At 39.2% G+C, this 17,659-nt stretch overlaps 1 protein-coding gene across 2 annotated transcripts in view; it reads left to right on the forward strand.

Moving 5' to 3' along the window:
• Positions 1-17,659, forward strand: part of LOC131240164 (uncharacterized) — a 41,844-nt gene that overhangs the window by 11,696 nt on the left and 12,489 nt on the right. For both annotated transcript variants that reach the window (XM_058238241.1, XM_058238240.1), the window contains exon 4: positions 3,763-3,810. In XM_058238241.1, coding sequence (XP_058094224.1) covers positions 3,763-3,810 — 48 coding nt within the window. The remainder of the gene's footprint in view (positions 1-3,762; positions 3,811-17,659) is intronic.

Genomic DNA, 17,659 nt, shown 5'->3' on the forward strand with positions numbered 1-17,659 from the left:
GGAACACACCAGGACGTGAGACACTGCACTACCTATAGCCGAGTTTCCATTTAATAGTTTTGTCAATAGGTCCACAGGTTTAAGTCATTTTGAAGTCGTTACTAGTTATAAACCTTGGAAGCCTATTGATCTTGTCCTTATGTCACTGTTCCATAGGCCATCAGAGTCTGTAGAGTTCTTTGCACATCACATTCATTCATTACATCAAGAAATCAGGTAAAAGATCACTACTAGTAATGAACATTACAAACTTTCTGCAAACCAACATAAACGTTTTAAGGAATTCAATGTAGGAGACTATGATGGTCCGGATCAGGCCAGAGCAGTACCTTCAGGGAGCTGTTCGTAAATTACACGCGTGTAGCGCTGGACCATTCAAAATTATAAAACGAAACGGTCTCAATGCGTATGTGGTAGATCTTCCACCTTCCATGGGAATTAATTCCACATTTAATGTGGAGGATCTAGTTGCATTTCAAGGGACCCCTGATACATTGTCCAGCTTTTTGCCTAACCATCCTGATTCCCCATACCTTTCCCTGATACATGACCTCTTAGATCCTTCTTCCCAACCTCTACCTCTCATACCTACCCTTTCCACACTCAGAGAGGAGATGGAGGATATTTTGAACCATCAGATAGTATCAACGTCGGACGGTGGGTTTCGAAAGTACCTGGTTAAATGGAAGTCACGCCCAGCTTCAAATAGTACGTGACTCACTGAGGAGGAGCTTCAATGAATTGATCCTGACATCTTGGAGCAGTTCGGGAGTTTTGTTCCTCCAGTGACGAAATCTTCGCAGCCGGGGAGAGTTGATGGGGACATCAAGCCCACACGCACAACCCCCTACACACATACGCAAGGAGGAGGAAGGCCCCACCATCGATCTGGATCGATGATGACATCCATGGAGGGACTCGTAGTTAGAGGGTTGTGCTATGGTTCATTGGAGTGGACCCGATCATTATGTGGATCCCACCATTGGATCTCATAATCGTGGCCCACTACCCTAAATGATCTAGGATTTTGAGTTTTGCTTATTATCGTTATTAGGAATATCATGAACGGTTTTGATTGTATTGATTAGTTGTTATTTTTGTTACTTCGTCTCTAAGTAATAGTGTGCACACATGACGCGGCTTTTGGGGTATAGAGTTTTTTTATAAATAGGCAACCCCTTGTAGGTTTTTTATTCATTGAAGATTATGAATAAAATTCCGCGTTTTCCTGCTTCTCTAATTCTCTGAGTTGTGGAAATCTAATTGGGTGCGAAACCCTTCATTCCAAATCGCCCCCACCTCCTACCGTTAATATTCATCATCTCCTACAGCCATCCCATCATCAAATCCACCCCCTTTGCAGCCGATCTTTCCTCTACATCAGATTTGCAGAATCAAGCCGTCCAGGAGGGCTGAAACTTCGACGGAGCACCGTGCACAGACCGGAAGCCCGATCGGCCTGAAACTTGGTGTGTGAGTGGCCCACCCCTGGCCGACTAACCCCAAGCTATCCTTTTTTGGGTTTGTGGGCCCCACACATGTGCGGGCAGGATCCCACGCATGTGCATCTGGTCCAGATTGATGTCCACGCGTGTGGACTATTTTCCGGTTCTCTCTCTCCTCTAATCCTCTCCTCTCTCGCCTTAAATCCCTAACCCTAACTCCAAATAATCCTAAATTCCAAGTTCTATTCCACTTTTGCAAACCCTAGGCTTTCCTGAATTGAAACATGTGAATCCCTTTGATCGGGGAATAATCCTTTTCAAGAGTAGATAAATCTACTCTCCTTTGAGCGTTGTTTGGTTTATAATTTTTAATTGATGTAGCCCTAATATGTGTAGGCTTGGACCTTCGTAGATTCCCCTCGTTGAATGCTTGATCTTATGTGGGATGTGGAATTTTTATGATTGTTTCTAAATTAGTATGATCTAGAGCCTGAAATCCTGCATATCATGTTTAACTTTCATGTCCTGCATCATTCTTTCTTCTTTCAGAGCTACTCTTAGACCTACTTTCAATGGCCTCATTCTCAATACCATCATTCCTAGTGTTCCCAGACATTCATCTTTACAATGGTTATCCTTTGGTCATGTTACGTCCTGATTGCCCAACCAACAGAAACTAGTCTAAAACAGAAATTTCATATTTGAGCAAGTGTAGATAAACACCTTTTATTACGAACCTTAGTTGTAGGGTTCTTCCACTTACATAACGCTCTGATTCGTGCTTTTAATTCAGTTCCTTGTAGGAACTGCAATTCTCCTTCTAAAGATTCACACAACTCGTAGGAACCATGTTTTCTTTTTTCTCTTCTTTTCATGGATCGGATGTATTGGTTTATCTCTTACATGTGCAGGTCACCGTTTCATCAACAAAAATAATAATAATAATAATAATAGTATTGAAGACTCCTAGAGATTTTGAACTTCGTACTTTTCAAAAAGGGTGGTTTCCGGCTCCCACTGCTTCGTGCAACTAAGGTTTGAATTACGGTTTTTTTTCTCTTTAGGAAAGCTAGAGCCCTTTCTGAATCTCCAATATTAATAATCAAATCAACAAATTTCGCTGAAGCAGAGGCAATGAAGTGCAACCTCAAGCTGGCTGCATCCCGGAAAATTTTCTCTTTTATTGTTGAAGGGGCACCTGTGTCCGCATCAGGTTCTCCTTGGGGCATTACCCTTGGGCTAACAGGAATTCCCTGGACACTCTGTGATGAGCACCATTGGATCAGTGTCTTTTAACCTTGTTGAGAGGGAGGTGAATAATATTGCAGACAGGCTTGTGAAAGAGGGAGTTTATATATCAGAATTAGTAATCTCGAATGTAATGCTTTAGGAAGCTTTCGGTGGCTTGTCAGCCCCTTTTGTATTTTATTTTGGTTTTCTTCTAATAAAATGATTGGCATTATATATATATATATATATAGCTTATCCCCTTATCTACAATTTTCTTTCTTTTAGTCTATTTGCCATTTCCTTTGCTTTATGCTCCTGCACCACTGCATGTGATTTTATATATATATATATATATAGCTGTGGAGTCTCCCCATGAGAAAAAATGGGAGTCTCACCTCTAAACTCCATTCACAAGAATAAAATAAATAGAAGCCCTATCACAATCTTTAAGTGCGTAGGGTAGTAAGATGGGCAGTAAGATGGCCTTGCTTATAGGGCTTCCTTCCCCTTTACAAAATAAATCCTTATTAAAATGGGATAGTAACTGTTTGTTGACTTAAAACTTTTTTGAAGAATAACTAATCTTCCTTAGTCAACTTCTTTAGAAAGAAAACAAAGAAATTAATTTTCTAGGAAACATTCAAATGTATTGTATAGGACATGTGGACCCTACAATTGGTCAAACAAAGCCACCATGTGCCCCATGTGTCTCACTAACCAAAGGCATGGCTCAAAATACCTTATCAGATAGAAATTAGGACCTTCAGGTCCACATGGATAGACCTAGGGCCCAGATCCTCAATCAGTTTAAAGTGGGACTCACCCTTGACCTTGTATTGATACACTTAGGTGATTAGGGAATTCCTGCATCACCAGCACTTGGCCCAATATAGCATGGCTCGCCAAATATCAAGCTTACAAAATTTTACCTTGGAGTTTAATGACTATAAGAAATGCGCGATTAAAACATTGTTGTTTTTTTGTCTTTATGCACCCCTTCCATAGTAAACTCTTATCATGATGCCAATTTTAAATGTTTCACTTTCATATCATTGGTTCTTAATTGGTATCTTTTTTCTTATGGCAGAGGTGTCTTCCACGAGAGACTTTGGATGAACATTTTGTCATTCACATGGTAATTTCAAACCACAATCTTCATTGCTATTTTAAGAAGTATTTTAATTCGCTTAAAAGTTTCAAACTGTATGGCATGGTGTGGATTTTTATGTTGCTTATGTGCTGTGAAGCAAATTGACTTTGTGGTCTTATAAATATTTGAGGATTAAAGCCTGTCTCACCTTGTGGATTAGGTAAACAAAGTATGAGTCTCCAAACTGCCCATCGAAAGGGAGCTAGGGAGCCTTTTGAATTTGGTGTCAATTGGCTCAGAAATCAGGATTATTGGTCTAGACCATTATAGCAAAATATGGCTAAAAAGCAGTTTTCCTGTTTTTATATTTTTCTAACCACAAGTTTTTTTTTTTTTTTTAAAGGATGCTTGAATTAAAAGAAAATAGAATGAGAACAAAGAGGCCCGAGAAGGGTAGCTACAAAACAAAGAGAGAAAAACATGAAACCTAGAAAAAAACTAAGCAACAAGGAAAGAGAAAAGAGGAAACTTTAAAAACATGAGAAAGGGGGCATTAAACCAAAAGTTTGGAATGATCTATCTGTCTTTGAGAGAGACTGATAGACCATTCTGTAACATCTCTGAAAATAAGAGCAGGAACTGCAGCTGGAGAGTTGTAGTCATGGAAGCATCGAAGGTTTCTTTCATGCCAGATAGCCCAGAAGGAAGCAAGAGCAACAATCCTCCACAAAGCTGTGGAATCTTTGTCAAGGTCTGGAGAGTGCCAAGCATGTAAGAAAGAGGGGATGCAATCAGGAGGGACCCAGTTCATCAAGAACTTAGAGCAAATGGTATTGCAAATAATCGATGGGAAGGTGCAATGGATGAAGAGGTGGGGGATGGATTCTGCAGATCTGAGGCACAGAGGACACACATTAGGGAGAATCATTCCTTCTGAAGGTTATCTATGGTCAGCGTCCTTCCTCTAGCTAACAGCCAAGTAAAAGCCGCAACTTTCAGGGGGGCCTTATATTTCTAGAAGAAGGCTGTGAAAGGCTGCACTTGTTGGTTGGAGGAGTCCAAGATTAATTTGTAGGACTTTGTTATGAAAACCCCCGAGGGGTCTTTAGTCCAATGGAGGCAATCTACATGATCTGAAGAGGGATGAATCCCCTGCAAAAGGAGGAGGAGGAGATTAAGTCTCCGGCTTCTAAATCGGTAAGGTTTCTGCGGCAATGGGGGCACCAGGCACCAGTGCCCGATGGAGAGAAACAATCCGCCATTGAGATAGAGATATTGACCAAATTCGGATAAGCTTCAGCTAGAGATCTATCCAAAATCCAAGTATCAAGCTAGAATCTTATGTTTCTCCCATTGCCCAAGGAGAAATTGATACCCTGGATGAATTGGTTTCTAACACCTAAAACAACTTTCCAAATGGCAGAAGCTCTGTAAAGAGAGGTCATTTTAAGAACAAGTTGCAATGGCACTTATGAACTGAGCCATTTACAACATGCATTCTATCCTTTTAGAACTTTTTTTTTTTTTTGCTTATTTAAGTGTAAGGACATATTGTTCAGTATCTTGGGTTGATAGTTCATGAGAGTGGAGAGAATCGAGAGATTGAGAGGGATGTTTCCCATAGAATTCAAGCTGGAGGAAGAAATGGAGACATGTCTCTGGAGTTTTATGTGGTTGCCTTATACCACTCAAAGTTGAAAGGGAAATTTTATAGGATAGCTATTAGACCAACCATGCTTTATGGGATAGAATGTTGGGTAGTTAAGGAATAACATGTTCATGGGATCAGTGTAGCTGAAATGAGGATGTTGAGATGGCTGAGTGAGACGAGGAATGATAGGATTAGAAATGAATGCATTTGAGAGAACTTAGGAGTAGCAGCAATTTCAATCCAAACCCAACTTCATCTTAGGGCGTGTTTGGATTCACATTTGCGTTGTACAGTATTGTATTCGGGTACTATTCACGGATACGTTGGGTGATTTTCAGAATACATCCATCACAAACATGCCTCAGCACAATGTTTGGATAGGAGGTATTGTCGTAGCAAGTATACAGAGACTTGTACAACACAATGTTTGGAAAGGACGTATAAGGGCCATACATTGTATACACATAAAAATATTGGTAGTTTGTGCAATACTGTCACAATTCGTAAAGTCTCATACATTCTATCCCAGGTGGGGCCCAATGAGGTTATCGTGATTAATCTTAGCCATGCATCATGTTATGATTGAATAATTGTGACCGTTAATCCATTGTAAAATATGGAATGATGACGTCATTAATAGTGTTGATGTAAAAAGAAACTTGTAAAATCGTCCGATAATGTTGCACCTCGTGTAAATAGCAGAATACTTTGTCCCTAAACCTGAATACTTTGTCCCATAATTTTTGTCGTCTTAGATGAATACTTTGTCCCTCAACCTAAATATTTTGTAAATTGTCCAATAAGATTACCCCACCATCGCCCGTATACGGATGGAGATGGGAAATAGGGTGTATACGCTTTACTGTATAAAGATATAATCCGATCTTGATCCTCGATCTAGACCAACAATATATGTATATATAAAAGAAAAAAAAAAGTCAATCCCTACGACTCTCACATAGAACTACAACCACTCTCACATAAAATTAGAACCGAAACATCAACTTCAATGTCGCATAGAAAATCAGCATTTGAAATAGCAAACGAAGCACCAAATGGATGGATGGTTCGTTCCTATCCCCAGCAACCGCCAGCCTCTCAGGGCTACGATCTTCTTTGCCAGACATTCTTTGGATTATGGTTGGATCAGCAATAACACCTACACAAGTCCCACTGTCCTTCGTATGATGAGATGTAGGGCCTCTATCAATTGTATTTGGCATTCCCGTTGCACGATCGGAGACTGTTGCCTAAATTATTAAGTATAAAAAAAAAAAGAATTTATGTCCATCCACTAATAAGAAACTTGTAAAACTTAATCCCTAAAGTATGAAATCTATTATACATACGTATGAATTTTATTAATAAAAAATAACTAACCTAAAACTGATTTCACACATTCATCGCATCTCCCAATATCATGAAGGACTTGTGCTTGCAACCACTGTATCCGTGAACCTAAGCATTGCAATCCGCCCATGTCGTAAATATTCCGGGATTCCTCCCTACAAAGACCACGTAATACTTGTGCTTCATTTCGCTGCAAAACATACTTAACAAGTTATTGACAGACTTATTAGTGTAAACAAAAACGTACAATTTGGGATGATGTCTCTTTTTCTATAATCTTCATAATACTTAAATAATGAAGATGTCGGTAACAAGTTACAATTCTTGAACCTTAAAGTTTTATCAACTGATCACCTCAACCAACCTGAAATACAGAACGGAACTGGTCAATGCCACCAAGATGGTTCATATTCATTCACTAGAACAAACCTGATAAATATCCATATAACCTATCTATATATCCAAAGATTCGATAATATCATAATAACTTTTGTTTCCCTGATATAATATTTCACCTCACATCTGTCAGAGCAGAATTACCAGAGAAAAGAGAATCAATACAGTATCTTAAAGGGATAGCCATTTTATTGCAACCCAATTCAATACATTCTTAATATCTTCATGAACAGCCTTTTGAAATTTTGATTAATTTAATTCAAGACAGATGTACTTCATTCTAAAACTATCTGGTTTATTTCAAGGTAGAAATGTATTATTATAGTATCTAATCAGACTAATATACCTCAGTGGGATTATGAACGTTCTCAATACCAGCAAGAGTATCAGGAAAATTCGATAAATCAAATAAAAGGGTTTGTCAAAAGTAGAAACATTACCAGTAACAATCCGATTTTACCGTAAGTGAAGCCATAGTAATCCATGTCAGTTACACATGACAAAGGTATATCAGTATAACTTTCAGAAAATAACCAGCAAAACTAATGTACAATCCAGGAATAAATTATGAATGTCAGGGGCGTATTAGAAAATAACACATAAAAGAGTGTTAATACAGAAGAATGAATGTAAACAGTAATAATCTCATTCAGCTAAAACAACATCATACTGATATATCAGGTTAATGACATAAAATCAGTAAGACATAAAATCAATGATTGTCCTGGTCATTGTCTGAGTCCAATGACATAAGTACCCGACTGAAATGTAGCTCCACTATCAAAGCTATATCGGTAGAATGGTATAAAAATATTGTATAAGTCTACAGTTCCAACCTGCAAGAAGTATCAACACTATGAGGGTAACAGCTTCGCATTTTCAAAATCGAGCAGTCCAAAAGTACAACATTAGCAGTGCTGCCCCAGCAGCAAATGTATCATCCACAATATATTAAAGTTAACCAATCCAAACTGAGCTACCACATACTCGAAAAAAACAGTTTCTATAGCAAACCATCCAAAAAAATACATTCTCCAAATGTAAACAGTCAACAGATATCATAAAACGTCTCCCATTTTCATCCGGGCCACAACAAGGAAGGATAACTTTTTCGATCCATTCCTTCCAACATTCATGACACATCTTCATAAAATACCAAGCACTGACTAAATCAGTCTGTAAGACCCTTGCAGTACGGAGTTAGTCTTCTTGGAAAAGACCATCCACCTCTTCCAGGATACCCAGCAACCGCTGAACGCCCGTCATGCTTTTTCCCTAATCCAATGTAATGGTCAAGTTGTTAACGGCTTCAGTCACTTCCCCCATCTTGTCGCCGATATGTTCACTCGGCTTGCTCTTCCTCCCACGGCTTATCTCACTCCCCTCTATGCGACTATGACGAGAACCTAAAGTGGCTTTTATTGGGCTTTTGTTAGCACATTTTGTCCAATTTAATAAGGATCCATCACCACCTCGAACTCGGGGAGGACGCCTCCGATCATCCTCGTCAGAGGATAACAAATGTACTATCTGGGAAGCCCCCTCATCTGACTCATCCTCAGAGTTGAACTCGTCACGGCCGCGCCTTTTTTCTGATATCAGAGAAGAATATGCCGTACTAGTAAATTCACCATGGGCACCGTCATTGCCAAACATGAACGCGAGGTCGTCCCATCTTTCAATATGTTTGCCTTGCACCCATTCGGCGCACACAAAGATAGAATGTTTTTATCAATTTTGTTAAATCAAACAGTACAAACTTTAAAAGCATTTATATGTGAAGATCATACCGCGATGTATCCATCCCATACATCCTCTATAGCAAGAACCATTTTGTTTTGTTCATCCCATCCAAAACTCGAGGCGTTGAGCATGTCCTTTATTGCCCAATACAGCCTCTTTAGGGTCCGCAAGCGATTAGAAATATGATGGTTCTCTAGCAAAATGCCACAAGTATCGTAGATTACTTTAATCGTGGCTTGTACGCTTCGAGTTTAAACCCGACTTCACTTTTAAGTCCTAGGTTCACCTGTTCCACCAACCCTCAACTAATGCGTTATCCATGTTTCTGTCCATTGAACTCTACTAACTTTATGTGAATTGCCTAAACTACGCCTTGGCTGGAATACACATTTTGGGGATGACCCTTTGCGGGAGGGCATATGCTTTTTCTTAGGAGTTCTAATTAATTCAGTCGGTGAACTCGAACACTGGTTTGAAGCAACAACCTTCTTTAAAGGTGATGACTCCACATCTTTCTTTCTCGGGTCCTTGACGGTGCTCCTTAGAAAATTTGTAGAACCTACAAGCAGAAAATATAAATAGAGATATAATAGCTACAGCAAAGCAATGCAGTATAGTAATGAGTCATAGGCAGACATAATGACATTCAACACGAATACTAAACATAATATCCCAAACTTGGTGAAAATATATGAAAATATTCCCGCTTTTAAGTAAGCGGATCATTACATAAACCAAGAAACCTAAGTCCGTTGTCTTGTGCGCGAAAGACTGTCATTTCACATTCTATTAGCAATCTCATTTCTCTTCCTTGTCCACTCATCACGTGCGTGATCCGTCAACCGAGCTAATGCATGTCATTCATCTACTGAGGTTATATCTACAGGGGATGGTGCAACATCCTCTATACTATCCCCACTATCCTCATCACCACTAACACAAATGAAATTATGAAGGACACAACAAGCTATAACAATTTTCACTTATGTTATAAACTTGAACTAAGGAGGAGTGCGTAGAATAAGAAAGCGATTTTTTAAAAGGCCAACTAAACGCTCTATAACATTTTGCAATTATGTGTGGCGATAATTGAAAAGTTCCTTTTTATTGGCAGGCTTCTTTCTAATACGAAACTCATTCATCGCATACCTTGATAGAGTGCCATAAATCCAGGCGAATGTACATATCCAGCATCAACAACATAATATTTTCCTACACAATTGTAAGATATGTTTTAGATATCTATCACACATAATTACCTACAGAAAGAACAATCATCCCTTATACGCAATTACCATGTGGAATAAGAAAATAGTCAGGGCGATAGGTGAGTGAATTTTGTAGCACACGAACATTGGATGCGAATCCATCCTAACCAGCAAGCACATATATAAACTTCATATCAAAAGTACATGCGGCCAAAACATTCTGTGATCGAAATCCTTTTCTATTTTTGAAAGTGGAGATTTTTTCTTTTGGCAAATTAGCCAGGATATGGGTACCATATAGGGCCCTTATGCAGTCCTACAATCAAAAGGGTGACATATGATTAGTTCATCCATTAACTATCAACTTATAATTTAGGAATTTCTTTAACATATCTTCCAGTTTACCTGAAAATATGAACTCCACAAAGGATTGTCAAAAATTTTCTTGGATGTGTGTAAACTAAGAAACCTCATGTACTCGGGATATAGACCAGTTATGGCATCCAGCACTCTACTCAAGTGTTTGCTCATAGTCTCACCAGATCGTATAAAACAATGACCAATCACACGATTACGTACGTTATGTCCAACAGTATGAAGAAACATTACAACCTTCTTCTCCATGCTACATCTCCTGCTATCGGAAAGTAATTTTCGATTCCTCAACAGCGAATATAATTCAAAAAATTATCCTTACTCATCCTCAGTTGCGCAAGACACTCAGTATCGCTCTTACGTATAATTCGGCTTATGAACCCATCTCTCTCAATCTGGCTATCATTGGGTTTAGCCTTTATACAGTAACAACGATAATATTCAGCTGCTCCCATTACAGTTACTGCGACTGCAATGATGGTTATGACAGCGGCTATTTTACTCTCATGCCAATCACTGCCAGATGATCTATCGTCGGAACATTTCGCACTTTTGGAAGCCATGACAATTTTAAGGGAATTGAAAAAATGATCTAATTGACAATTAAAAAAAATGTAAATTTGAATGGTATATAAACATGTATACATACTACATCAAACAGTTACAGTTATAGAGATTGATAACCTTCATGCCTTTGGGTATAAAGTAAAATGTTAAAGTTTCTGACAATATTTTTTGAAATGTATTCTACTTCTAACAAGCATTAAAGGTATGAAAACACTTGTTCCTTCAACATCTTATATTATACTACAACAAAATTAGAAGATGTACACCCAATTACAAATAACAGATTAAACACTTCTTTCTTATATCAATTATTTTTTTTAGGAGAATTTTTTTACTTGCCGCTGAACAGATTGATACATCAAAACTGTTAACATCAAATTAAGAAGATGTACACAAAGTTACAAAGAGTACATGAATCATTTGATTCTTCAATCAGTTAATGAAGATATTAGAATATAATTTTTTAACAGAAGATAACAGCAGAATTATAAAATGTGCAGCAAAATTAACAACAGATTATGCAGCTGAATTTTTTTATCATTCTAACTTAGATGGATACATGAAGCATGTAAGCAGCATCAAAAGAAGATATACACAGATTTCAATGTAACACCTAAACCATATGCTTATTAGTTTTTTTTTTTTCATTACCTTGAAATTTTTACTTGCTGCTGAACAGATTGATACATCAAAACTATTAACATCACATTCACAAGATGTATAAAAAAGTTACAAAGAATAAATAAATCACTTGCTTCTTCAATCAGCTAATGAAGATTTTAATAGAGAATAAGAGCAGAATCAACAGCAGAATTTTGTAATCCCTCAACCTCAGATTGATACATCAAACATGTAAAGGTCAGAAACAGGCAGGTGTACAGGGAGTTAGTTTGTTAATTAGTATCCCTTATTTACTTGTTGTTGAATAGATTGATACTGTTCACATGACATTAAGAACATGTATAGTATGTAAAAAAGAGTACATAATAAAACAGTTGGTACATGAATCAGTTGTTCAAGATTTGAAACATGAATTTTTTAATAACCGTGAAACATCAGAATTAGAAGATGTAACAACAGAATTCACAATAAAATTATGGGAAGAGATTTTTTAACCTTTAACCTAAGATTGATACATCAAACATGTGAAGAGCAGAATTAGAAAACATAGAGAGAGTTAAATGTAACAGAGAAAACACTTGTTTCTGCAATCAGTTGTTTTATTAGAAAGTCTCAAATTTTTACTTGCTGTTGAACAGTTTCATACATCATACCTGTTCACATGACATTAAGAATATTTCCAGAAGGAAAAAAGAAAAACAACTAAATAACCACTTGCTTCCTCAATCAGGTATTTCAGATTTTAGGAGAGACATGACTTTAAGAATATTTCCCGAAGGAAAAAAAAAACACCTCAATCACCACTTGCTTCCTCAAAACAGAAAGGTTCAAAGACAACAAACGAAGGAATGATTTTGAAATCTCAGAGAAGGGTTTTATGTAATCCAGGACATATCTACCTGATAGAACGATTCCTCGGTACATACACCGCCTGTATATGACCTTCCGCAAAGAGATGGGTGTCATGCACCCATCCTTTCCAAACTTCCATTGTTCAGCGAAATCTTTTATCAAAACCGATATTGGATTCGACAAGAGAAGATTGCCCCACCCTCGCCCATCTACACATAAAGATGGGAAATAGGGTGTATACGCTTTACTGTATAAAGATATAATCCGATCTTGGTAAAGATTGTTGGATGAATCCAAACCAATTTTCAAAAGATGGAGGATCATACTTGAAGCAAGTGCACTGCGCAGTTGGACTAAGAAACACGAACACCTAGTTTGCAAAGAGGAAGGTGGCAGCAAGATATTGAAGCCACTGTATGATGAAGTCTGTCTAAGAGAGGGAATAATCCCAGTTCATCTTCGACATGCAAGGTAAGGGAGATGATTTACGGAGAAGGACTATAGCATCGCCCGTTCTCCCAACATCCACTTTAAAATGGAAAGTTTTTTATGTCTATCCCTCTTCAATACGATACAATGAAGAGACAGGACCAGACGCTGTATAGCCGTCACCAAGTACTCTACAATCGATGAGAAAAATTAGTTCCACGCAATATTCGCGCACGTGGAAATGAATGCATTTGAGAGAACTTAGGAGTAGCACTAATAGGTAATCAGATGAGGGGAAGTAGAGTTAGATGGTTCCGCCATGTGTAACATAGGCCAAGAACTGTGTTGGTTAGGAGTGAGTTGGTACAAGTTGAAGGCTTTGGAAGGGCAAGGGGATGGCCCAAAAGGACATGGGTGGAGGTAGTAAGAAAACACTTGATGACATGTGGTCTAACCGAGGTTATGGTCCTTTGATAGAGTGGAATGGCAAAACAAGATTCATGTAGCTCACCCCAATTAGTTGGGATAAGGCTCAGATGATGATGGTCATCATCATTTTTTAGTGCAAGGACAGATAGACCCTGATCCTAGAAGGAAATAATAATAATAATGCTTTTGATTCCCGCAACTCATTTCTTTCTATTCAGACGTGCTTTGATTCTTAGCAAACATGTGCATGTATCAAACTCTTTGTGATGGAGGGACATGTGGTGACCTAATCCAATATGCATGTATAATCAGGTTAAAGAATGTTCAAATAAATACACGAATCAACTAACTGTTTCCAATCAAAGGGATTAGGTAAATTTCAACACTAAGATGAGGTCATTCCGTCAGGATTATGCCCCTTAGCATAAAATCACGTAAACAGTAAAAAGAGAAGACCTGGGGATATGAGGATATTCCAGATCTAGTATAAGTCAGTCCACGGTTAAGTTTGGATCTGATTCTACTGACTAACAATCCCTCTTTTCCGTTCAAAGTAGAAAGGGGATATCAAGATAGAAATGAAAGGGGTGAAGAATGAAGGGTTCGAGATGAAGAAAGTACAGGTCCTTTTGTCGTCAAAAGAAAAGGAGGATGATTCTTACATTTTCCTGCACTTCGAAGATCAATAAAAAATGAAATCTGAAATCGGGGTGGAATCCTTAACACCCAAGGGCCAATCCTAAAATCCTAATATCTTGAATAAAGAGAAAGAAAAGAGAGGAATTTCTATTCATTCAATAATAATGAAAATAGAGTTTCTCACATCGTATATATAAGCTATGAAAAAAGTAAAATTGCACTAAAGCCCCTAAAATAAGAAAAATGAACAAAAACGCCTAAAACTAAAACACCCGTGTAGAGGTGTACATGAACCGAGCTAGCTCGGTTAGCTCGCTCGACTTGACTCGAAAAAGCTCGATTCGACTCGGTTCAAAGCTGAGTTCGAGCTGGCCCTAGCTCGACTCGACTCAGATCGAACTAGTTCGGTGACTCGGTTACTTTGATATTGATGTTACTCACCAAGTGTTTGATGAAATGACTCAAAGAAGTGTGGCTGGTGGCAAGGAAAGTATGTATATGAAACCAACCCCCTTTTTTCTTGATTTTTATGTTGCTTAGAAGGTGTTTGATAAAATATCTGTAAATCCATTGTTGTTGTCTCAAATACACTGAGATGTTGAAGGTGCGGTCCAGGTGTTTGTGAAAATGCTGCAATGGCGAACTCGGCTCGATCTTGGCTCGAACTGGCCTGAGCTGCTGACCGAGCCGAGCCGAGCTGGCCAGTTAGGCTCGAGGACTAAGTCAAGCCGAGTTCGAGCTGAGGTCAACTAGTGGCTGAGCCGAGTTCGAGCTGAGGCTAGCTCGACTCGATGTACACCCCTACACCCGTGTAGTAGGGTGTGAAATCCGACCCATGGATCTATGGTAAGGGTGCGGTCATGCCGCTCCTGCACTCGTACCGCGTCAGAAAATGGGTCCGATGGATCCAACGTCCATCCACATCAACTCCTCTGCTCTGGTACTCTGTCGGCAACGCCTCCTCCTCTGGTACAATCTAAAGGGTTCACTACTGATGTCCGCATCACTTTGCTATGGCCTTTTCTTGTTTTATCCAAACCATATAAAACATGTTCATTTAAGAGGCCATTGCCATATCTTTATCGATATGATGTAGACAATCTGACAATGGAACCAAGCACCTCCTTCATTAATGATGAAGTGATGCCTTCCAAGATTTATCATGACATCCACCCCTTCATGGATGATAAACTTCAGAGTGATTTTCATTCAAGTTCATCATGTAGCTTTAACAAAGGGCCATAAATGGAATGTCTATGCTTATTAAATGAAAACTTAAATTTATTATAGAAAGGCAGACAAAATATGTGCTGGGAAGAGGCAACAATCAACTCAACCACGAGTTACCCTCTCATCATTCATTCTTTCATAGGAGAATCGGCAGCCTTGTTCACATCCTCAAAACATTAGAAAAATACACTCCTCCAGTTAGCAGAAACAGCTCAGATCTATGGCATCAGAAAAACCAATTTCTAATGCCCCAGCAACATGGAACAAGCCTATTTCATGGCATTACTAAAGTCTTCTTCAATGACCAAATTTCTAGAAAAGAATGACAAGAAAATGAGTAATCCTCCTAGAGTGCCAAGACTTCTACTTTGTTAGATCCCACCTTGCCACATAGGCTGGAGAAATTTCTCTACAGTTGTCATAATGAACAAGATTCCATGTGGTCTGAGGAAAAGGTTCATGAGAAGAAATCCATCAACAAGGTCTGGAGTTTTTCTTATCCCTTTTGATATCATCAACCACTGTTTCTTTTTTCTTAGAATTTATAATTTATTAAAGAAGCCATAAGGCAAAAACCAACAAAAAAACCAAAAGGAAAGCCCAAAAACCTTACAAACCCAACAACAGATGGTTCATCGATTCTCTGATGACGCTCCTTAGCCTTCACCGATAATCATCGACTTTCTTCTTATTCATTCATCTATGGCTACAGATCATACCATCCGAGCAGATACAGAGAATCATTACCCTACCCTTTCCAAGGAACCAGAGTGGAAAAGGAATGGACAAAGGTGGTTTCTAGAAGACGTTCCCAGGTCCCGGTAGCTAATAGCCGCGGCAAATATGCTCATTTCCCTACCCTCTTCGTCAAAGGCTATCCGCATGGCTGGTTTCCTATCAACCTTGAAAGAGTCTTTGGTTGTGTTGGAGCGGTCATGGACGTGGTTATGCCTAGAGATCGAAATAGTGGTGACTAAAGAGGGTCGTTAATCCGCATGGGGAGTGAGAAAGAGTTGGCAAGGGCGGTGGATATGCTCCATGGTGATAGTTTTGATGGCAGAAAATTAGTAGTTCAAAGGGCTCGATATGGCCCCGACACACTCATTAATCCTCCCAAACGCAAACAACCGAAAACAAGCCTCCCCTTCATGCGCACACTCAACTTCAAAATAGATCTTCCTCTACAGGCATCACGCTCACTTCGCTCGGATCCTTCAAAGACACGTGGTTAAAGGCAATAGCGCAGCCAAGGCCCCCGATCTTATGTCTCCAATGCCGACGACCCCACTACCAACTATTCTCAGCAGACTCACAAATCAGACAGCAACTCTACACCGGACGACACTCTCTCCATTGATCAAGATAAGTTTGATCACAACAGGGCCGAACTGGCCAAATCTGTTGTCATTATCACTAACGAAGGAGCCTCGATTAGTTCTGTCAAGGCCTGGATTAAAAACAAAACTGGTTTTCAATATGGGAATTCTGATTTTAAACCCATTGCTTCCAATGCGCTTTGGGTTAAAGTCTGTCCAGGCCTTTCCCCCTATCTCTTGACATCAGTGGGGAACTCCCTTAAATCAGGCCCGATTGTTAATATCATGCCATGGGAGGAATTTACCATATTTGGTAAAGAGAATATATGGGTTCTAATATGGGATTTCCGTTGGAATTTTGGTACGATGAATTTCTCATCTCCGCAGCTTCTTCCCTGGGATTTATACTGGAAATGGACCCCAAAACTCAACTTGGGGTAGAGCTTGGTGTTATCAGAGCCAGGATTCGAAGAAAGAAAGGCATTCCCCTCCCCGATCACATTCGTGTCAAGGCGGACAACCGAATTGTTCTCCTCCTGATTACTTGATAACTATTTGCTTTGAAGGAAGCTAATAGGTTGCTAGCTGGTGAACGAGGTCATGTTCATCTCAAAAATTTTCAGAAGTTGCTTCGAATGAGGCAACAGTACATGATGGCACAAGTTTCAGCCCTTTATCCAGTAAAGGCCTCACTTGGACAGACACCTGGAGGAAAGTATGACTCACGTTCTGATGGGAGCAAATCAGGTATTATGCTTGTGAAGTAAGTATCTGATATCTCCATTTCCGTTTGAAAGAAAATGATGCTCTTATTGGGAATATTGTGAAATAAAAAAGGGAAGATTTTGGGAATGTACAGGTTCTTGTGAACATCCCTTTTTGATTATCGAGAATCAATTTCCCATTGGAAACGAACTCGGGTTTGTGGAAGCGGGCCCCTTTTCGTCTTGAATCCGCCTAGCACACAACACATGGCCCGCCATCACTGTAGCTGAATCAGTTCCTCTTAATCCCCGATTCTCTTCTGACGCAACCCATCCTCTGCCCTCATCGCCCATCCTCACGAAACTCTCCTCTCAATTCATTCA

This window comes from Magnolia sinica, chromosome 3 (genome assembly GCF_029962835.1).
Source record: "Magnolia sinica isolate HGM2019 chromosome 3, MsV1, whole genome shotgun sequence".
In the NCBI taxonomy this organism is placed as follows: Eukaryota; Viridiplantae; Streptophyta; class Magnoliopsida; order Magnoliales; family Magnoliaceae; genus Magnolia; species Magnolia sinica.